Source organism: Pteropus vampyrus, unplaced genomic scaffold (genome assembly GCF_000151845.1).
Source record: "Pteropus vampyrus isolate Shadow unplaced genomic scaffold, Pvam_2.0 Scaffold152, whole genome shotgun sequence".
NCBI classification, from domain to species: domain Eukaryota; kingdom Metazoa; phylum Chordata; class Mammalia; order Chiroptera; family Pteropodidae; genus Pteropus; species Pteropus vampyrus.
In genome coordinates this window covers 5,034,459-5,057,083 of record NW_011888933.1, presented here as the reverse complement: position 1 = coordinate 5,057,083, position 22,625 = coordinate 5,034,459, and the positions used below count along the sequence as shown (strand labels likewise).

Genomic DNA, 22,625 nt, shown 5'->3' with positions numbered 1-22,625 from the left:
CTAGTAGGGATGATAAACTAATTAAGATGAAATTCTCTACCTTCAAATAACTCACAATCTGGTAGTGAAGAAAAGACAAATATAAAATAAGGCACATGTAAGAAAATATCACATCTGATGAGATGCTGCCTAATCACCAGATAGCCCATGTTTTTCTCTGGGATGTTCAGACAGGTAGTCTAGTTTCCTATCACTGGAGTTTTAAGGTTTCGTGCTGGCCTGAGAATCTTCCGTCAGTCCTGTGATTCCAGATATAAAAGTGGCCATACCCTGGGAACCAGATTGCCAAATTGTGTTTCCCAAGAAGCCTCATAGATTTGTAGTGAACTCACATTGGCCAGTGGGCTAGTGTTGAGCCATGCAGGCTCAGGTAACTGATTTTATTGACACATTGAGTCTTCTCTCCTAGGGAAGTATTAAGGAAGCTTGGGAAACTGATGTCTATAAAGCAGGAAGCCTGTATCAGCATTCAGTGAGAAATTGCTGTTACAGAGACCAGTGAACATAGTCTGTATGGGAGATGGATTTTCTTCTTGTGAACAGTCAACATGAGGAACCACATCATAATCATAAGGTTGCATGATAGAATCTGAACAAGGGAAATTATGTTAATGAAAGATTTAATCATCAGTCTGAAGTAGCCCAGTGTATGCACATCATAACAGGGATGGCCTCACCAGCGGGATAGAAATATTTGCACTCAGTTATTTAAGACTCTTGCTGCTTTGGAGATGGGCATTGCCTAGACTAGAATGTAAGCCCCGTGAGAGCAGGGATTTTTGCTTGTTTTGTTCATGAGCTGTTTCCCTAGCACTTAGAAAAGCATTTGACACACAGCAGACACTTTCTGTCCCTCTTTTTTTGTGTTTTCCCAGCTAACTAAATGCCACCTTTTTATTGACACCTTTCTTTTATTTTAATTGGTTATAATTCAGTCTTACTGGACTGAGGGTTCATTGTCTCTTTCAGGTGCCTTTGCATCTCTATTTGCAAAATTCTGAAAATGGCCTATGTTACTTCTGTTTATTGGAGGGTATTTCATGAGCACCTCCAGTGTTTACCACAGAGTGATTGCCTTTTGGGATATCTTTTCTCATTTATTTTCATAGTCATGTACATTTATCACCTACAAAATGTATGAAAGTCAGAAATTTTGTGTATGAGGTGTGCTGTGGCCGATTTTACAGACATAGCAAGACATCTATTCAAACGAACATTGTCCTCTTCAAAACATTCACCTCAGAAAGATATATACTTATCTTTTGGGGTTATCTTCATAGCTTTCAAATTCATAACTTTGAAGATACACTGTGGTAGCAGATAATCACTCTGTATTATGTTTGAAAGAGGTCTGAAATTATTTGGAACCAGTTGTACTGCAGTAAGTTGGTAGCTGTGATCTTATTCTTCTTCTTAAAACCCGTCTATGGCTCCCTGTCACTCTTTGCATATTGTTCAGACTATTGCATGGCCCTTCCTGCTTAGTCCTCTTCAGCTTCCTTTTTCTGCTGAACTTCAGTTAGTTCTTTGAAGGGTTCCTGCTTTCTTACCTTTTTGTTTTTTTTTTCTTTACATCTGACATGAAATACCCATCCCCCAACTCCATCCCTCCCCCGGCCATTAACTCTTACTCATCCTTCAGGATTCAGGAAGCCTTTCCTGACCCATGTAAGAGGTTTGGTCTACTGCTGTGTTTTCCATAATGACGTAAAGTACTTCCTGCACTTACTTATAAATGAAAGTTTGGTCATCCATGTCTACAAGATTTTTGCCCACTGCTCTATCTCCAGTGCTGAGCATAGTACCTAGCAATAGTAGGCTTTCAGTTGGTGTTTGTTGAATGAATAATAATGAAACATTAAAGTTATTGGATTTCTCTCATCCCATAGTATTATAAGCTTTTAAGATAACAAACATTGGAGTCCAAATTTCTGCTCTTCCACTTACTTACTGTAGGACTACTTAATCTTGGAAAGCCAGTTTCCACATCCATAAAATGAGGATTAAAAATACCACCTCTCAAGGTAAAAATTAAATGATGTAAAGTGCTAGCTGAATAATTGGAATGTTTTCAATAAAATGGTAGCTTTTGTTAGTCTTATCAAACTGGCTCTGAGGCAGTTATAAGAAAAGGTAAAAACAGGCAGTGGCATCATTTTTGAGTAATTTTGTAGTGTAATTTCGCAAGGTGACTGTTTTGAGAAACATACATTCTTTGGATGTATGTTTTTGTGAAATTGTTTGAAATCAATCTCTTAGCCTTAGAAATGCAGACAATATATTTTTACCCGAACAATATATAATCTGTCATAAAGTATATGTTAAAAATCACATTTTTTTTGGTTTCGTTTATTTAAAAAACCTATTAGGACTAAAAATTATTTTTAATGACTAAAGTTTTGAAGTTTATAAAGTAGATAAGTTGATAAGTACAGAGTGGCACAGCAGATGGGAAGAATACTGAAATAGGGCAGAGATGTTGATATGGATAATCTTCACCAGGTATCAGCAGTCTTCTAAAATCCATTTGATTGAATCAGACTTAGATAAAAAATAGAAAATAAACAAGATTGCTCAGAGAATTTCACGGAAACAATACTGTTACCTTAGAAGAGAATTTATGCTATTCATTAAAATGGTGCAACTGATAAATGTAGCTTTCTTTATTCATTTTATTTTGTTGAGCTATACTCAAGTATGTACCAAGCATTTTGAAAGCTTTGAGTTCCTGAGTTTGGAGATGTTTTTGACATTATTATATATTGATACCCGAGTTGTAAAAGCAGTTCTCAGTAAGGAGACGTTTAAAATATTTTAAATCACTCTTGGATATTTAGCCTGAAGAAATTCTGCATCATAAACTAGTCTGAATTAGTTGAAATTCTACATATAAGGAAACAAAACCAACACAAATATTTTCATGGATGAAGTTACCGAAAATTGTTTGTGATTCTGCCCTGCTAATTTAGTAAGATGCTATTTTTAAAAAAATTTATTGAGAAAAAAATTCAGTGAAAGCAGATTATTAAAATTTGATTTCATTTGACTTATTTTAATTTGTTATAAATTAAATATGGTTATAAATCTCCCAGTTATTAATATTCCTGAAACCACGCCTCGTTGAATATCGTGTAAACCCAAACTATATTATACTGATCTCTTTCTTTGAAGAAGCAGATTATATATTAGCATAAACAGTTTCCAGACACTCAGTTAATAATTATTTTGACAAAACTTTATTCAGCATTCATAAGCACTAACCCATGGGGAAGCAAGAAAGTTATACTTGGAGACTGGAACATTCTAGTTGGTTGGGGAACTTATCTTGCTCACTCATTTTTTGATAGATTATTTTCCAATCTGTGTTTATATTATATTCCATAATGTAGAAGCTTAGATAGGAAATATTGAACTTTGTATAATGTGTAGTGTTATTATCAGCTTGATACGTTCTTAGTTTCAGATACACCACCACCACCACCACCTGTGGAAGAACCAGCCTTTGATGAATCCCCCCCTCCCCCTCCTCCCCCAGAAGATTATGAAGAGGAGGAGGCAGCTGTGGTTGAGTATAGTGATCCTTACGCTGAAGAGGATCCTCCATGGGCTCCAAGATCTTATTTGGAAAAGGGTAAGTTTCAGAGGGATATCTGGAGGGATGGGAAGAAATCTCTATATAGAAATGAAATTTACTGGTACTGAAGAGAATCTTAACTTATTTTTTACAAATAAGTAAAGTTTTGCTTGTATTTACCTGTATGTTCTTATTAACTTAGTTTACAAATTCCATGATTTTGGAAGTCATGCTAGTAAAATTCTGTGACTATTTTTTATTGATGGTTATGTATTGTTCCTATTGAACATGCTTTTTATGAATGGTTTCTGTAACAGAAAAATTAAAAAAAAAAAAGGCTTTTCTGGAATGCCTCAGGAAGAGGGTGATTTTTCCACATTATTCATTATTGCTACCCCCATGGTTTATAAAGCATTCTTTTGTGGCATCTTATTTCAGATATTTTAGTTTAAGTGTCTCCATAATGAAACTCTTCCAAAGCATAATGGTTTTCTTAGTTTCTTCACAAAGTAGTATTGGGCATTTCTTTTAGTGAAAAGTTTCTCTGAATATATTAGCTAACCATGACATGGAACTTCTGTGACACAAGCTTCCAAATCTCATCAGGACTATTCAGCTCAGGAAAAAGTTTGCTGTCTTGAAGGAGATTTTTGTTAAGGAAATGGAAGCTACTGACTCAGTGGGTCTCAAAACTGACCTCACATTAAAATCACCTGGAGAACTTATATTAAGAAACCATGGACTTCCACTTCTGGCCAAGTTAGAGCAATAGTAATCAGATTTACTCTCTCTCCTAAAACAGTTAGGAATCCAGGAAAAAAATACAAAAAATAATGGTTTTCAGACATTGGACAATAGGCAGTGGTGGATTATGACCCCAGAGAGAAGGAATTAAAATAAGGTGAGCCTTTGATTGTCCTGGCTTGCTACCTAGAAGCAGTTTCCAGGTGGAACCCAAACAAAGCCTGGGAGTCTCACTGCATAGAGAGAGATCAGAATTTTGGGAGGCCACAGAGAAGAGGTAGCTACACTAAGACAGAAGACAGAGTTCTGGAGATCTGCAGAAAGTCCCCTTGAGTCTGACTGAGTACTGAGCTGTACATGTGGTCAAGAAACTACCTGAAATTGGAGAAAGAACCACCAGAGAGGAGTAGGCAGAAAAACTATTGGAAATTATTGGAAATAACACAGGTATGGGAATAGTTCATGTTCCCAAACAAGCCAGATTAGAAAAACCTTGTAATACACAAGACACTGAGAAGAGGCCTCAGAAGTGTGTCCCCTTAGTAATGGGGCCAAATTAGCCCTAGACTAAAGTTTGCTCTGGACTGCCCTAACACTTAAATGCAAACCTTGAAAGCATCCAACTCATTTCAAGTAACTTAACTGAACTCCAGGAAATTCAACACTGCTCAAAGGAGTCAGCAAAATCCAATGCACTAAAAAGTAAGAATCACAGTATCAGCATCCAACCAAAAATTACAAGTCATGTAAAAAAGCAAAAAAAAAATATAACTAAAAGAAAAGTTGGTCAATAGAGACAGACCCAGAAATGACCAAGATGGTGGAATTACCAGACAAGGCTATTATATAGCTATTATAAATGCCACACATGTTCAAGAAGGTAAAGGAAAATCAACATGAGAGAGAAGTGTAATATATATTTTTAAAAAAGAGAAACTCACATAGAATTTCTGGAGATGAAAAATACAATATCTAAACTGACACTTTAGAAGAATAGCAACCTTGATGATATAACAGTAGAAACTATGCAAAATGAGTCATGGAGAAAAACACTAAAAACAACAGATATGTAGGATAATATCAAATAGTCTATTTGCAGAAGATATGATCGCATATAGAAAATCATAATGAATCTACAAAAAAGCTGGTAGAGCTAAAAGTGAACTTAGCAAGATTTCAGGCTACAAGGTCGATGTACAAAATTAATTGCATTTTGTATACTAGCAACAAACAATTGGAAATTAAAATTTATAAAACAACTTGTAATAACATAAAATGAAATACTTAGGAATAAACTTAATGAAATATATGTAAGACCTGTATGATAAAAACTAAAACATTAAGAGAAATTAATAAAGGCCTTAAATAAATTGATAGATATATTATGTTCTTAAATCATTATCGTTAAGAGATCAGTTTTCCCCCAAATTGATCTATAAATTGAATGCAATCCCATTAAAAATTCCAGAAGTCTGTTTTACAGTAACTGACAAGGGGATTCTAAAAGTAGCATGGAAATGCAAAAGACCTAGTATAGTCAAAACAATTTTGAAAAGAAGACTAATGTCGGAGGATTCAAACTACCTGATTTCAGAGTTCTAGTGTAAAGCTAAAGTGTTCAAGACCGTTTGGTGCTCGTGTAAGTATAGGAATATATAAATCAATGAATAAAATGTAGAATCTAGAAATAAGATCTACACAAAGGTGCCAAGGTAATTCAGTGAGGAAAGGACAGTGTTTGCAACAAATAGTGCTGGAACAGTTGGACCTCCATATGTTAAATATGAACTTCCACCCTTAACTCACCGTGCACATAAATTTGAAATGTATTTTAGCTCTGAATGTAAAGCCTAAACTATAAAACTTATAGAGGAAAATATAGGAGAAAAATCTTTATGTTTGGAGGTTGGGAAAAAAATCTTGTAGAGGGCACATAAAAAACATGAAGCATAAAAGAAAAAATTGATAAATTCATTAAATTTTTTTTTCAAAGACTGTCAAGAAACTGACAAAGCAAGCCATTTGGACTGGGGAAAATATTTGCAAAATAACTTAGGAGACAAACAACTTGTAGGAAAAAGAAAGATTTGAACACACTTTACCAAACAGATACATGAATTGCCAATAAGCACATGAAAAGATACTGAGTAGTATTCATTAGGGAAATACAAACTACTGGTAGAAGCTGCAATGTGGATGGATTTCAAGTGTTACACTAATGAAAGAACCAGACATCAAAGACTCATACTTTATGTCTTTATCTAAACGAAATCTAGAAGATCAGTGATTTTCAGTCAGGGACCAGGACTGGTGGGTGAGAGAATTTGCATAGCGGTATAAGGAAACTTTGTGGCATGCTGTATGTGATGATTGTGGTGGTGATTATACATTTGTCGTGTATATAGGATCATACATTTGTCAAAACTCATTGGACTCTCCACTTAAATGCTTGTGTTTTGTGTCTAAATTACACCTTAATAAAGTTGTTTTTAAGGGGGGAAAATCCCAAGGTACTACACTAAGATGTGGCCTTGGGCATTGACATGTTTTACAAACTCTCTAGCTGATTTTAACACTGTCCGAGACAAAGCGATGACAGTTTTCAGCTCTGAAAAACCAGTCCAATTATTCCTTAAGAGACAAGCACAATGAAAAGTTTTGCTTTCTAAAAATTGACTCTTAAGTGAACATGTTGTAAAAATCTGGAGAGATTTATAAGAGATGAAAGTTCGTTTTCAGTCCAAGTACTTTTTAAAGTTTAAAAGAATATGCCTGAATTGTTCCTTAAGATGTTTTTCAAAGATTGGTTTATCTCTGTTAAGTTCAAGTTTTTCAAAACATGAAAACCAAATAAGCTCTTCTTTACTCTTTCTGGCAAAACAAAAATAACCAACTATGTTATGGTTCCTTTCTTATTTGAGTGTGCCTGAATGTAAAGGCTGTTGCCTAGTGACTCATTTTGCTATCTTAGACCTTAGGACCTGGTTCTCAGCCTGTGTATTAGAGTCACCTAGGGAGTGTTTAATATGACTGCATCTCCAGACCTATTAAATCAGAATCTGTGGATGTGGGACTATGTCAGAATTTTTAAAAGTTCCTCAGAATTCCAAGGTTGAGACCCACTGCTGTAGGAGGTTTATCTTAATCCTAGATTACTGCCCATATTAGCAAAGAAGAGAGAATGTATATATGGATCTTGATTTAACTTTTGTGGAGATCAGATATTTTCATCTATTCATTACATGCCTGGCATAATGCAAGACTTATTATATATGTAAGGCAGTTAGTTTCTCCATCTTGCAAACTAGGAAATGAGGTTCCAAAATAATTTATAATGTTAGGGAATATATCAAAATGTTAGTGTGACAGAAAAGATATTATATTGTAATAGTTATTAATGATAATAAAAGAAGCTAACATTTATATAGAATGTTTACCATATCACGGCTCTGGGCTTGTATGTACATTGCCTCTTTTAATATAACAGTGCTTTGAGGTATTAGCACTGTTATAGTTCCCATTATACAGTTGAGTAAAATGAAGCTTAGGAAAGTTAAGTATGTTCTATAAACTAATAAGTAGTAGAGCCGGGATTTGAACTAGGTGATATAATTCCAGAGCCCCCATTCTTAACCACTGTCTTAAGCTTGAGCTCTGGCAGACCTGAGATTGAGTCTGGCTATTCAGTTTACTAGCATTAAATTTTTCCTGGAAAACTTTGAGTTATTAGTTCCAATTTTATATCCTTCTATCAAGCCATCAGTTCTTATGTTCTTCTAGCTCAGTGACATAACTTCCTGGTAGGAAATATCAACAATGTATGATAATTTATCAGATAACATTTCTGTCTCCACAAGACTATGACAGTTTCTCGTCTTGTTCCTCTCTGTATCTCTAAAAATCAGCATGGATGTTCCATTAATGATTGTCAAAAAAATGAACAGTTCCATTAATTCTGTCTGGGGATTCTAGAAAGCTTCTTGGAGGACATGGCATTTGTGAAGGGCCTTGAATGATGAGGGGGAGTTTCATAGGCAGAGAAGAGAGTGAGGAAGGGCCATCCAGGCAGAGGGAGTTCTCTGAGTGAAAGGGCATGCCTGTTTGGGGCATGGCGAGTAGTGCCATGTGCAAGAGGACATGGGTAGGTTGTAGGGAGAGTGGCCGGAGTATGAGTGGAGAGTGGGGAGGTAAGTTGTAATTAGTGATGGAAGGCCTTGAATACCATGCTGAGGTGTTTGGTTTTTTTGTTTTTTTTGTTTTTCCTTGGTAGAGGGAAAGTTGTGGCAGATTTTTAAGCAGGTTAAGTCCCCATGTACTTATAGCTAAACTTTTTTTTTAAAGTTACCTGATAATAGTGTAGAGTACATTACATGGGAAAACGGGTTGGGAGACCAGGTAGGATACCTTTCTAAGGAAGAGATGGGGTCTCACCTAAAGTAATGGTGCCAAAAACCTTGTTTCCAATAATAAGATGCAATGGAAGTATTTTCCATGTGGCACTGTCACTCAAATCTTTTAACTCCTTCAGAGTTACCTGTCTAAAGTCTTAATTTTTGTTAGAAGCAAAGGAATGGAGCCACCTAACTTGCAAACAGGTTGGGTTACTCAGTGGAGTAGTTCTCTTTAGTACGACATCAGTCTTTTGAATTGCTCCTTTGACACTCAGAAGTGCTTTGTATTTTAAGACAGTGCACCACTGTACTTTTGTTAAGTGAGAGAATGATAAACAGGAAAGGAGAACTTTTTATGACTGATGCCTGACCAAAGGTATTATCTCAAGCAGATTAGTTTTTGGAATAGTATTTATAAAAGTTGAGACTCTAGAGTCTCCCAAAGATTATCTGGCACTCACACAGCTTAGAAAATCTTCCGGTACCCCCAGTTTAAAGACTGCTGCACTGACGGGGGCAGTGATTATGATAGAGAAGTGTTGGATTGAGCGATTAGGAGGCAGAATTAACAGGGAATGTCCTCTTCTGAATTACTTTGCAATAGGTTTACATTTCTGTAAGCATCGAGAATGTTATTAACTAAGAAAAAGCTAAAAATATTAAGTCGACTAGAAATAGTAAATACATATCTCGTTTTCTATTTATAGTTAAACTTGTATGTCATTTAATATTTGTTTAGGGGTTTGGTTGTATTTTGAGAAATATGCACTAAACTCTTCCTAGGCCCCTCTAAAGTGTTTTCTGACATCCTTAATAGATCACTATAATGGCGAATATTCGAGTTTAAGAAAGCCATTTAACTTTATTAAACAAGCCAGAAACACACCTTTACTAGGGCAAGTTGCACTATTTCAAAAATTGCTGTTGTAGTTTCTTACTTATGAGGATTACAGTTGCATGAGAAACTGACAAAGTTATATGCTTCTCAGAATGAGTGGAGATTGTTAATGAGTGAATTCTGAGTGATACAAAAAAGTACAGAGGATCTTTTTATTAAAAAGATGAATTTTCACTTGTATTTGAACAAGTTATAGGGTATCCTAATTTATCTGAACTGTTGAGGTAGATGTAATACTTAGGAACCACAGATTATCCCACAGATATTGTTGAAAGGCCCTACCTACCGAGTTATTTAAGCAATGAAAATCACAGGAGAGCTTACAGGTATCTTGGTTTTCTTAACACTTTTAGTCTGTTACTGTGAATATGTTAAATTGGTGCCATATGCACCATGTATTTTGAAAGACTATATATAGTGAACTCCCATCATTCACATGTATAACTTGTGGGAATTCAACCAGTATCTATTCAGTGAATAGACATGGGCTCCAGAAAGTGAGGAAGGCATAAATCTGCTATTCCTTTATCTCACTTGCCTCTCATAGCTCACTGCACTAATATAATTCTAATGCTTAAAAGATATGTGTTTTTACACAACATGGTGCTTCAGCACAAGCTCATCTGAAGAAATTGTCATCTTTTCTGATTCTGGGATTGTTCTCTTGTCAATGAGATATTTCCCCATAGGCCGTTGAAAGGTACTTTGATTTTTTTGTCATTTCTACTGTTTCGAACCTAATCTCCCCAAGAAGATAGGATTCCATTGTATAGGACTGGGTATTTGGGGGAAAAATTTTTTTTTGGTTTATTTAGAAAGTCACTGTGTTTTTAAAGTACTGCAGAAGTTGGAAAAGGATGGATATTCATTTATTTGGTTCTGTCTTTTTAAGAATGTTATTCTCTTTCACATCCTATTTTTTTCCCCCTCTAGTTGTGGCAATTTATGATTATACAAAAGACAAAGAAGATGAGCTGTCCTTTCAGGAAGGAGCCATTATTTATGTCATCAAGAAGAACGACGATGGTTGGTATGAGGGAGTTATGAATGGAGTGACTGGGCTCTTTCCTGGGAATTACGTTGAGTCTATCATGCATTATTCTGAGTAAAGCTCAGCAGGGCTGTTTCCCTCACAAGAATAGTCAGGTTTTCCCAGATTATCAAAAGGCCCTGGGATTCCCCTCCAGTGAAACGAATGAAGGATACAAATGAAGGATACAAATGATAAAAACTACTTACGTTTTTTTCAGTTTATCCCCCAGTATTAAAACAAACAAGCAAGCAAGCTGAGTGTGCAAATGGATCTTTCTGCCATCATTTGTACTATGCTGAGCTGTCTGGATTGAAATAAAGTGACCATTTCTGAAATTGTCACCGGTATAACAGCATAACTATGTAAAACAAATCAGGTTAAGACTGATTCAGAACAAAATCTGGGATCTTTCTCAGGAATACTGTACACCCATGGGATTTCTCCTCCTGTAGAATCTGTGGCATTGGATGTTCTTCAGTGCCTGTGCTAAAGGGTTAGCCTTATGGCCTACTGAGTACCCTAGCCCCACACTGTCTTCCACTTGTGTGAGGAGGAGGGAACCATTATTTAAATACCATACTTAACCATTTTTATAGTTGTTCAGATGGCTCATTTCCTCTTTATCACTGTAAATTCTGCATTCTCTCAGCACTTGGGTGCACCAGAATTAATACTAAACTGACTTGCATCCCTTTATGTTTCTCAGTTTGTAGATTATGAGGGTGATTGAAATGAGTCTCCAAACATCGAGGGTGGTTGACAATTGCCAGTTTGATTTAAATGTGCTGCTGCTGCATGAGACTGCATTGCCACTGATGGCCAGTACACCCAGTCGTATGTGTGCGGTAGCCTGGTTCATATGCTGAAGTGAGTGTGTGAAGCTAGGTGCAAAGGTTCTGAAGAGACTGTACTGTAGAAACATTCTGCTCAGTAGGCATCCTGAACCCTTGCCTTAGGCACTGTTTTGAGGAGTAGGATCTTGGAAGTCAGACCAACTATTTACTTCACTATTTAGAAAAAAACTTTTTTGGAAAATAGCAGTTATTTTTCAAGTTTGTTGATAGTCACTGGGAATAAAAGGCTTGCTACTGTGCTTCTGGAATGTTATTAAATGGCCAGTGTTAGCTGCTGCTGAGCTGTTTACTCACTTAACTCTAGAAAAGGTAAATATCTCTTGATTTTGTGGTTGGCCTCTGAAATAACTGCTCTTGCTAAGAATTTGAACTTTATATCTCAGACTAAGAATAGTGGGATAAAACCAAGTACTTGTTCAGTAACATAAAAATTGAGATAACTTTGAGAGAAACACCATATTTTTTATCTGCCCAATAATAGCTTCAAATTCAGTGGAGTTTGTAAGGCAGATGGCTTTAATCATCACTTCTGTAATCAGTATAATAAATATTGAAAAAATCCAAGAGGGCTTGCTGCTCAGCAGATAGAATACTGTGCTGATGGACTAGCTCATGATCAGGTCCAAAGCTGTCATGGGTTCTTCCCAGTCCCAGTGACTTGGCCAGAGGAGAGCTTCGGCAGGTAACTTCCCTGTGCTGGGTCAAAGGGGAGAGGCAATAGTTGCAAATACAGTTGATCCTTACACAACACAGATTTGAACTGCACAGTTTGACTTACATGCGGAATTTTTTCAAAAGATATATAGTTGGCCCTCCATATCCCCAGGTTTTGCATTTGCGGTTTCAACCAACTACAGGTCAAAAATAGTATCTTAAGTCCGCAATCGGGAATCCAGATGTGATGTACCAACTGTATGCATTGTTTTACACAATTTCATATAAGGGATTTCAGCATCTGAGGATTTTTGATATCAGCAGGGTTTTGGGGAGTCAAAACCTATATAGGTGGATTTTCAATTGCATGGGGGTCAGTGTCCCTAACTCCCATATTGTTCAAGAGTCAACTATTTCACATGTAGGCCTTGAACATGAGATAGTACATAGAGGAATTTGAAAAATGAACATGCATAATAGTGTGAGGAAATTCAGGTTGTGTAGGCAGAAGTTAATATTCCACTTGTGAATTTGTTATCTGAGCACAAAACTTCATCACCATTTAACTGAGACCCAGATGTAGAGTTCCCTTATCAAGACTTTTTTTTTTTTTTTAATGTTGCAGGGTTTTCTCCCCACATAGTCCAAGACAGCTATTTTGCTTTTAGCTGTCTCTAATAAAACTTTGAATTTAACTTTCATTAGCTTGCCTCAGGTCCACATTCCACTTCATGCTTTGTTAGGTCAGCTTGACATCCTTTATTCTGTTTTCCTTCAAAGTAATGGCCCTGAGTGTCCTCTGAGCCTTCAGCTTCATTATGGACCCAACCTAGACCACACTTGTATAGGTTAAATTCTTCATAGTGTTGGTTTTTAACTAGGAAAACTTTTGAAATTAGATGTTCCAGCTTATTAAATAGCTTTTGGCTGAGAAAGCTAGGTGGATTTAATAAGGCAGAAGGTATTTTGAAATCCAACATAGTTCCCACAGCTCACACTATAGCAGAGAAGACAACTGTGCAACGAGAGTTGGTGGTGACCGGCTTGCCTGTCGGACCCCTGCTGGACTGGGGAGTGCAGAGGACACTGGTGAAGTCCTTCATACTGAAGACCAGCGGGGGATCCAAGAGTCAACCGATTTTTTCTATATCATTTAGTACTAATGTGAGTGATTTTTTTTTTTTTTAAACAATACCTGTTGGTGGATTTTCTGCATATTTTAAATTTTTGTAGTTTTGAATTCTGTATATTGTCTTGGAAGGATACTATGTAATGATGATGGGCCAGGCCTACAGTAATTGGAGACTTTTAATGTATGTAATATTTCATAGATTGCATGCTATTATAGTCTGTGAGAATAGTATTTCTTGTTTAACGTAAGTTTCCCCCATTTTTTTTTTTTTATGAACTTTGAGACTAGATGGTTGGCAGTAGGAATTCCGAGTGAATGTAGAAATTTTACATGCTACGCAATATTGTGGCAAAGATGATCCAAATCTAAAATCTGCTGACCAGTAAGCAAACATTATCAGGACAGAGAGAATTCATGGGAGGGGATTTTTCTTCCTGAAATGTTTCTTGACTTGGTACTCACTCTTTTTATCTTTTTTTTTTTTTTTTAAGTGACTTAAAAAATCATTTTTTGGTTTTACTGTTTGAAAGGCCATGGGGACGTGAATGAAAATAGTTGTCAACTTGTTGGCCTTATGGCCAAGGCAGTAAATTCAAAGCAAAAAGTGTTAATGTGTCAAAATCTACACCTGATTCAGCCTGTTTGAAATAAATATGAATCTTTTTAGATGTCTAATTCCTTATTTTCCATCTTTTGGCTACTTCCTATCTCTGCCAGGGGCACCGTAGGGTTGGCAAGGGCCTGCTGCTTCGGCTGTGTTCCCACGTCTCTAGGTGAAACATGTCATTCCTCCTTCCCTCCTCCTGCTTATTACCCAGCCAGAGAGAATGTTTTGTGCATCTTTTACAGTGATGTCTGTAATGTAGCTGTGCCCCTTAACAGTCTTATGTTGATTAAAGATGATTACTTAAGATTTTTGTTTGAGAGGCATCAAAATGGTGGTAGTTTCCTTTATCCTTCTGTGTTCATTTTCTTTTAGCAGATGACCTTTCTGCATTAGGAACTGTTAGTTTTACTTTTTCTCCTCTGTGGAGAGCAAGGCCACCTTTCCTTTTGAAAAGAGTTTAATGAAGGAGTTGGCAGGTGATTGCTAACTCTTTGAAAAGAATGGGGATCTGAATCACTTCCGAACTTCTTTGGCCAGGAACTCCTGATTGGCAATAAGGTGATGATTTCTCTCACATGATTTACTTAGTCACAGAATTTTAGAGCTAGATGAGATTTTAGTTGTCTCATTAACTGATGAGGTTCATTTCAGATAACAGCGAGTTAACACCAGTCAAGTTGCTGACTCAGTGCTGTTCTGGTACTCTTTCTATAAGGGTCTTAATTGTGCTGTATGTTTCCTTAAAAGGAGTTCTACTTGGTGTCTTCAGGCAGATACTTGAAAAGATATGCTGTCTTGATAAATACCATCAGAGTATTCAAACTTGTTTAAAGGAGTGTATTAAGTACAACATTATTTAGCGAAGATCTTCATTTTAACCCTTCAAAAACTACACTCAGCAAAAATTATCTTTTCCATTAGGTGTATATAGCAAAAATATTTCAGACTGGCTGGAGCATAGCAAACAGCCTTATTTGAGAGAGCCTCATAAAACATTTCTGTGTTAAACAGAGGCATTAAGCTTATTATCTAAAGTTTTCTGTATGCTCACTTTTGTTCCTATTTGAGAATCTCACAATTCTTTTAAAGAAAATTGACAAATGAAACGACAGGGCCTGTGTATAAATGATCCTTGCTAAATCTTGAGATTTTTTTGTAAAAAAAAAAACAAAAAGCTTATTTTCACATTAAAATGGAAATGTCTTTTGGAACTTCAGAATTCTATGGAAAAGCAGTTTTTATCATATTTTGTGTCCATGCATCTTTTTTCTTAAGAAAATGGTTTACAAAAAAGAACGTAAACAGTTTGTGATCTGGCCAGTTGTACTTTTAGCTCCCGGAGGGGTAAGATTGGTGTTCTAAGTTTAGAAAGAACAGTGCAGGAAAACTTGAGGGAGCAGTCTGTTGCCAGTGATGTTTCTGTGTGCTATTAACCACCTCCATATGAGGGGGGAGCATTCACTTTTTAATTTTAAAATTGTATTTGGAATTGTTGCTGTGTACTAAAAGAACTTGACCTAAATAAAATCCCACAAAGTTTATTTAAGTGTCTTGTGAATATTTTTATGCAAATAACTTTTTTCTAAAGTAAGCTTAAGCATGTTGGAGAGAGTCCTTAAGTCAGGGCGCTCCTTTTTATTAAGTCTTAAAAACTTCAAATATTTAAAATGTTGAGCCCTAAAACAATTTTCACCTGATTTTTTTCTTCAATGAAGTTTTTCTTCTTCAAGACACCTGTTCTAAATAATTATTTTCTATCCTTATTTTTGCTGTAAGTGAACCTGAAGTTTTCTGATCACTTCCCCCCACATATAATTATTTGAATATAAAAAGAGCTTCTATTTTTTTACCCTAGTTTAGGTAAATGACAGTGATTTGTAAATAGAATACACATTTATACATACTTTGATGTAGCAGTCAGTCCAACACAACTGTGATACCAAAAGCTTTGAAGAAAAAGGATCTCCTGTACTAGTTTATACCTAGTTGTACTTTGTGTAAAGAAAAACATCTTTGTAAACAGTTATCATCACTTCTTAATTGCCAATGTATTTAATAACCAAAGCTCCCTAGTTTGTTGGTATAGTCTTTACTTAAAGGTCAACCAATGAATACATCAAATTGTAGTTTATTTACCATCGCACTTAGTTTTTATTGCACAGCTTATTTCTGGGTACCCCAACATAAACAGCAAAATCAGATTCTTAATGGTGCCGATTCACAAACAGTCAAGTAAAGACCCTCATGTTTAAATGAAATCTATGTATTCTTTTTATTAAGGATTGGGTAAGCTGACATAGTGAAAACATAACTGAAAAATTTACACTGACTGTATGACTAATGTCCTAAGCCATTACAATAGTTCACTGACAGTAACTGGCAAGAGTAACTTGGAAAATAACTTAATCCAGCAGTAGAACAAAAACATCGTCAGTAGTACTGAATATATTTCTCTCATATATATCTATATATATCTATCTATATATATAGGTTTGCACAATCGGGAAGCAAGGCACATAATGAAATGGGAGCGTACATTTAAGCAGAATAACAGCAACAAAGCTGAAAGAAAAATTGTAACTTCATCTTTACCAAGCTGTGCATAATTGTTTGAATAATATCCTCTATCAGGTACTTTATAATGCAGTTCCTTTTGCCTTCTTTGTCATGCTTTAAAAAAGTATATTCCTACACTGTATCTATTTACTTATTTATAGCAAAGCTCCCACAGGCTAGATGTCAGTGTGAGCCTTGACTCAATTTTTTAAAGACATGGGAAGAGAAGGAACAATCCCAGTTAAATATAATGTGTAATTTTCCTTTAAACAGTAAACAATCTTTTTACAACAGTAAGCACAAGCTAATATTTTAAATGTACATTTCTATAAAAGGAGTTCACTAATGGCCGATAATAAAATTAAGCAAAATCATTTGAAACATTCCAGTTAATGCTTATTTTCTAAGATTATTTACAATAGAGAAAAAATACAGGGGCGGGAATCATGGAAAATGGCAGCTTTTGGTATTAGGTTACAGTAAATTTAACAAACAATGGACAGTTCCCAAAATGCAAGATTTTTTCCTTTGTTTCAAGCATGTTCTACTTAAAAAGAGGTTGAGGCATCAACAGTTATGAGTTTCGTGTTAACTGCCATCTATGATCAACATACTTCTGAAATCTGCCATCTCTTAAATATGTAGTATTCACTGTCACCCTGACGCAACTCACTTCTCTCCATGTCTTTGGTAGAAAGCAGCCAGTCCCCGTTTAGGTAGAGGAAACCATCTCTGGTGAGATGATAGTCATTTTTTCTATTTCTGTATAAACTAGAAATACCTTCCCTCTCTTTCATTAGCACCTCAAAGTTTGCTTGTTGGATTTTTTTTTTTTTTATGCTATTCCAAAAGAATTCAAGGCACTGGGGATTATAGCAAATACTGTTGTTTTCTCTTCTAAATAGTTCATTACTGCAAAAAAGCAAATCAGTTGGAGATTTTTTTCCTTCAAGTGTTTATCAAGTATCTTGTTTTGCTTATTTTTATTTAGCAAGTTTATTCTACAGCTAAATTTCAGATTTCTTTTACATATAGACCTTCCAAGGGCACAGCAACGGAGTATGTGTTTAGCTTGAGGGATAGGTTGGTAAAGGTGTAGAAATAAATGTTCTACTGACCTTTTAAAGGAAAATAAATCTTAAGAGAGTGGGATACTTTTAATTTTGTTCTACTTGCATCTCTCTGTAGATCAAATCTCAACTTTGTGAGTAGTCACAAAGGTTTACCTAGTCATACAGGTTTAACTGGTCTAAACTTGAACAAAATCTGTGAGATTATATCAGTTATAATTTTAGCCCTGAAGATGTATGAAAAAGTTTGGTAATAACATAAAATTAGGAAAATACTTTTTACCTGTTTAAATTCACTTATGTTTGTAACATAAAATTGCTTTTAACTGAGGAAAAGCTGACAAAAGGTTCTGTTGGTGGCATTATAGTCAAATCATAATCCACATCATTCCCTGAATTTTTTTCAGGCTAATTTATAAATACATCCTTGACCCATGCTTATTAGCAGCTATAGTCTCCCAAAATAGCACCTCTTGAAACTCTAAATAGATGCACTGCTCCTATTAATCTTAATCTCAGAATTGTCAGTATACTGAAATTATTATTCATGATCCCCCAGTTTTGTTTAGATTAACTTTCTTGATAAACTTAGCACTGTTTTAAGTGGCAAGTGAATTTACATAGAGAGGGGACTTCCAAGATAGTTCACAGCCCTTAACAGAATGTGCCATCTCAGTGGCCAGGAGCACCTTGATTTTAGAGGACTGTAAAACACCATGTCTATATTACTCTGAAATTTCCTGATAAAAATCATTTCCTATAACTTTAAAGAGCAATCTTTCTCATTTTAAAGTCTCAGAAATTAAAAAAAAAAAATCCAATTTACAGTTAAATGGGTATCTGTAAAAACCTTAGGAAGAGTTACTTTTCCCAAGTGAATTACAGTAAGGAAAGAAAATATATTTGAGTAGTAAAAGCCAAGCTGATAAAATTTCAATAGAGAATAGTCTAACATTTATAGTAGTACCTATGAACCTGATGTAAGTTGTTGCTGACCTTCAGAGTCAGTGCCAAAACTTTAAGTACAAGGTGATTCAATTTTGAAATTGTGGTAGAAGTTAAATTAAGGGTGCCACAAGTAAACAGGTCACTAGCTCTAATAGGGCCCCCATCTGCACTGCCCTCAATAGCAGGCTGAGGTCGTCCATGCTGTTTTTTAGTACAGCCAAATCAACTGTCCAGATTTTCTTCTCCGACCTGAAGAAGCTATGTTGGGTTAGAGCTGCTGAGCAGAAGGCAGTGAAAGAAGGCACAGTGCTAGTGTCATCTGGCAGTAGGTGTTTACCATAAACACATCAGAGAAAAGGAGCAGTTACAAAAACATAGTCGCAAAAAAAAAACAAAAAAAAAACAAAAAAAACCCCCACAAAACTATATCCCAAAAATCCATTTTTAAAAAAACCCACCAGGCAGTAAATCACTAGAAGTATAATGTAAAGTATTTGTGTGGTTTTTTTTTTTTTTTTTTTTGATTCAGTTGTTTCACACATAACAAAGGAAAAGTTGATTAATAATAGCCTTCTCCATTTTGGAGAAATGTAGAGAGAAACAACCTATTGTCAGACAGGCCACTGGATTGGGATAAAAATGACAGTTCCTCCTCTGTCCCACCTCTAAAGCAGCGGTCCCCAACCTTTTTGGCACCAGGGACTGGTGCTCCAATGAGAATCTAATGCCTGCTGAGCTGAGGTGGTGATGCTGGCGCTGGGAAGCGGCTGCAAATACAGAGGAAGCTTTGCTTGCTTGCCCGCCGCTCACCTCCTGCTGTGCGGCCTGGTTCCTAAGAGGCCACAGACCAGTACTGGTCTACGGCCTGGGGGTTGGGGACCCCCATCTAAAAGATGTCTGCTCTTTCAGAAAATGATACACCAAAAGCATCAGTCCAGGATGGCTATCATTAAGACTGACACAAAAAAGAAGTCTCAGAAAAACTCACACTGAAAAAAACAAAAGCTGTGTTTTAGGGCTCACACCATGGATGAACGAAGGTTGATTTGAAGGTACATGACTGAAATCGAAGTTACCCACCTTCATGTAAAAGAAACCCACCACAAACACCATAGTGACAAATGTATCACTGGCTTCATATTCTTAATTCTTTACCCCACAAATAAGGATGATTGTTAGAATATAAAACCGCAGGCAGAGACTATGGGAAATCACTTCACTCATGAGTCACAGTGGAGCTTGGCAATCTATACTCAAACATTACCCAAAATGCTGTGCATGCTGAAATTAATAATGCAGATGTGTTAAAGGTCACTTCATAAGCATAACAATATCAAGCACAGAAAACTTTGTAAACCACTGAAAATATCCAAAAAGTATACCTTAAAGGAGCAAGGCTTTAAAAAAATACACGATGGTATATATATTCTTATTGCTCTATAACCACATGAATATATTGGACAATATCCCGGAGATATGGCAAAGGAGAGGTGTCACCAATTCTCTTTATGACACAATACTTTCTTGGAGAATGGGTTATATGGGTGTCTTGTGTACACAGTACAACTTTAATTTTTTTTTTTTTTTTGGACTATTTACTATCTTCCCCCATTGCATTGGAATCACTTTTTCCTTTCAGGACAGTGTCAAAGATTTTTGCACTTTACACTGGCAATCCTTAGTTACAACAGGCAGAGACTTTCATTACAAGATGTGCTCATTTACCATTGCTGGGATGGCTAGGTTTTATTCTTTTAAGAGCAGCTCTGAGATTGCATTCCTAACCATTTATCATCACATTTCTCTCAGATATCAAGGAAAATTCACAGGAAAAAAAACAGTAGTGTAATGTGAAGCATACAGAATTATAGTGTGTTATTAGAGCAATGATTTCATGTTATGCCAAGTTGAACATGCATAATATGTCATGTCACTTACTATACTTGGACTACACTTCTTTATTAGAACACCTGGACCAATCTCCACAACCAGGCGACAACAGGCAAAGGTCCTAGTGTGCTCCAGTATCAACAAACCTTATTTTTTCCCCTCTCCCTTTATGGTAGTCCCTTAGTTAAAGGAATTCTTTGTATTACACATTACAATTCATATACGACCTGATTAATGATACCTGTACAGGGGCCAGTTTTGTTCTCTTTTAATCACCCCATCCTTCTAGAGAGCAATACACAGAAAAGACACATTTCAGAAGGTGATTTTGTTTTTCATAATGATGCACCGTACTGTTCACAGAATGGGTATATCTGATATAGCAACTGTCCACAGATACCTAATATCAACAGCTACCTAAAGCACATAACTGGTGACCCAAAGACATACTGGGACTGAGCATTCCAAGGTATTGTGTTGAATATTCTCACAGTAAGTCAAAGAAGGATCACCAAGCTTGATGAAGCTTCACACAGCCCATGAAAAGATTCCAGCAGTATAAAAAGAACTATCCAGGATTATAGTACTAAATTATCAATGTACTGTAGGCAAAGAGCTTACCTGTGACAGAGCACATCCTAGATTCGGGTGGGATCATTGCAGCAGTATTACAACCAGAATGGTTTAGTTATGCCGCATATTTACTTTCTGTGCACAACCAGGTACAGATAGTGTCCGAAAATTTCCCCATACTGCACTATTTACCCGTTCTATGAAGTGAAGAGATTTTCCTGATTTAAAGTGCCCCTTTATGTATAGTAATGAAATGTCAGTCAGGCAGTTCTAACTTCAGCCAACTGGGGGAAAGAACAGAGAAGCCCCACAGATAACACCAAACATTCTGGTTGTCTTCTCAAACTGAGAAACAGCACATTATACATCTATTCCTTAACAGACAATATACAACATGCACAGATAGGCCATACATGGACTCTTAAAAAATACCTTCTACATAAGTCATCAGAAGTTTTTTTTTTTGGTCCAATCCACATGATAATAGAAATCATAAGGGACAGGACACACATCCCCTTTCGTGCCTCATCCACCCAAAACACATAAAACCCATTTTCAGATTAGGAGAGAAAAGAAATAAATAGAATCACTCTCAGTTATATACACACACACAGCGGGACACTACCTGAATAACATACCAGGAGGCTCTGAATACCTGACTTCCTAGATGATCAGGTGAGCTGATTGTAGAACTGATTACAGACACCATGATGATAAAGTCCTGCAGTAACTACCAGTCTCTTGAGAGCTTGGTGTTCTGGTCTCTTTTGGGGGGAGCAGGAGGAGGTCCTCTCCGCAACGTTGCATAGCCTGATATGTGACTGCCTCCGTAACCAGCTTTCTGTTGATCAGAAAGCAGTTCAGGGGGCGGTGGGGGCAATGCCATGTCATCCATGGTAGCTGTGGGTTCTGCTCTGGACATGCGGGAGGAGGAGAGCGAGCCATGCCGGGTGATGGACTTTCGTTGCAGTGTCCTGTTGAGGTCAGCCAGGAATCCAGGCTGGACGCTAAGGCTGGATTTGGGCGAGGTGGGCACTTGTGGCGCAACTGTGGCCATGGCTGGCTGCTCAGAAATCTCTGCTTGAGTGAGGCGGGTGCTGTCATTCCGTTTGGGCCGTGTGGGTGGAGGGGCCTTCTTCACTGACGTTTTGGACCATGACTGTGGCTGAGGATTAACAACTGCCACTTTGGGAGAAGTGTTTCCCGAGAACGCCGCTGGGATCTCTATGGGGGGTGGAGGCAGCTCGATTTCAGGTGGAGGGGGTGGAAAGTCAGAGTCTGAGGGAGGAGAAGGGAATTCTGCTACTGAGTCCTTGCCACGGCCACTTATGACAGGTGCTTTTGCTGCCACACCACCCTGCAGGAGAATTCCAGGAAGGTTAACTCCAGAAAGATTTAGTTTTCCAGGTTTGGGGGGTGCTGCAGGCGGTGGTGGGGTCTCCTTGCTGGGAGACCCTGAAAGTTCTGCTGGCGAAGCAAACCTGCTGACTAGACTGTCCACCGAGGGTCTCTTAGGCTCAGGGTGCTCTGCACAAGTGCTGGACTTAATGCTGGAGTTCCGCTGTGGGGTTGGGGGAGGCTTCTTCCCCCCAGGGCTGGACGTCTTACTGGTCTTTCTGCCTGGAGATCCACTTCTGTCAGGGGCAGGAGAAGCTGTGGGTGTAACTGGTGGTGGCGGCGGGGCTGGGGCTGGGGCTGGGG

The 22,625-nt window shown here is 37.1% G+C and overlaps 2 protein-coding genes across 8 annotated transcripts in view; one reads left to right on the top strand and one right to left on the bottom strand.

Annotated features, from left to right (window-relative positions):
* Window positions 1-22,625, top strand: part of ABI2 (abl interactor 2) — a 95,925-nt gene that overhangs the window by 69,862 nt on the left and 3,438 nt on the right. For 3 of the 7 annotated variants that reach the window (XM_011369695.2, XM_011369694.2, XM_023536244.1), the window contains 3 exons: window positions 3,458-3,631; window positions 10,541-10,633; window positions 13,131-15,428. In XM_011369695.2, coding sequence (XP_011367997.1) covers window positions 3,458-3,631; window positions 10,541-10,633; window positions 13,131-13,336 — 473 coding nt within the window. In that variant the 3' untranslated portion in view covers window positions 13,337-15,428. Of the gene's footprint in view, window positions 1-3,457; window positions 3,632-10,540; window positions 10,996-13,130; window positions 15,429-22,625 lie in introns of those variants that run through there. The other 4 variants (XM_023536246.1, XM_023536247.1, XM_011369697.2 and 1 more) reach the window with 2 other exon arrangements.
* Window positions 16,009-22,625, bottom strand: part of RAPH1 (Ras association (RalGDS/AF-6) and pleckstrin homology domains 1) — a 50,678-nt gene continuing 44,061 nt past the window's right edge. Inside the window, 1 exon segment of the mRNA XM_011369693.2 lies at window positions 16,009-22,624. Within this exon segment, the coding sequence (XP_011367995.1) occupies window positions 21,655-22,624 (970 nt within the window). The 3' untranslated portion in view covers window positions 16,009-21,654.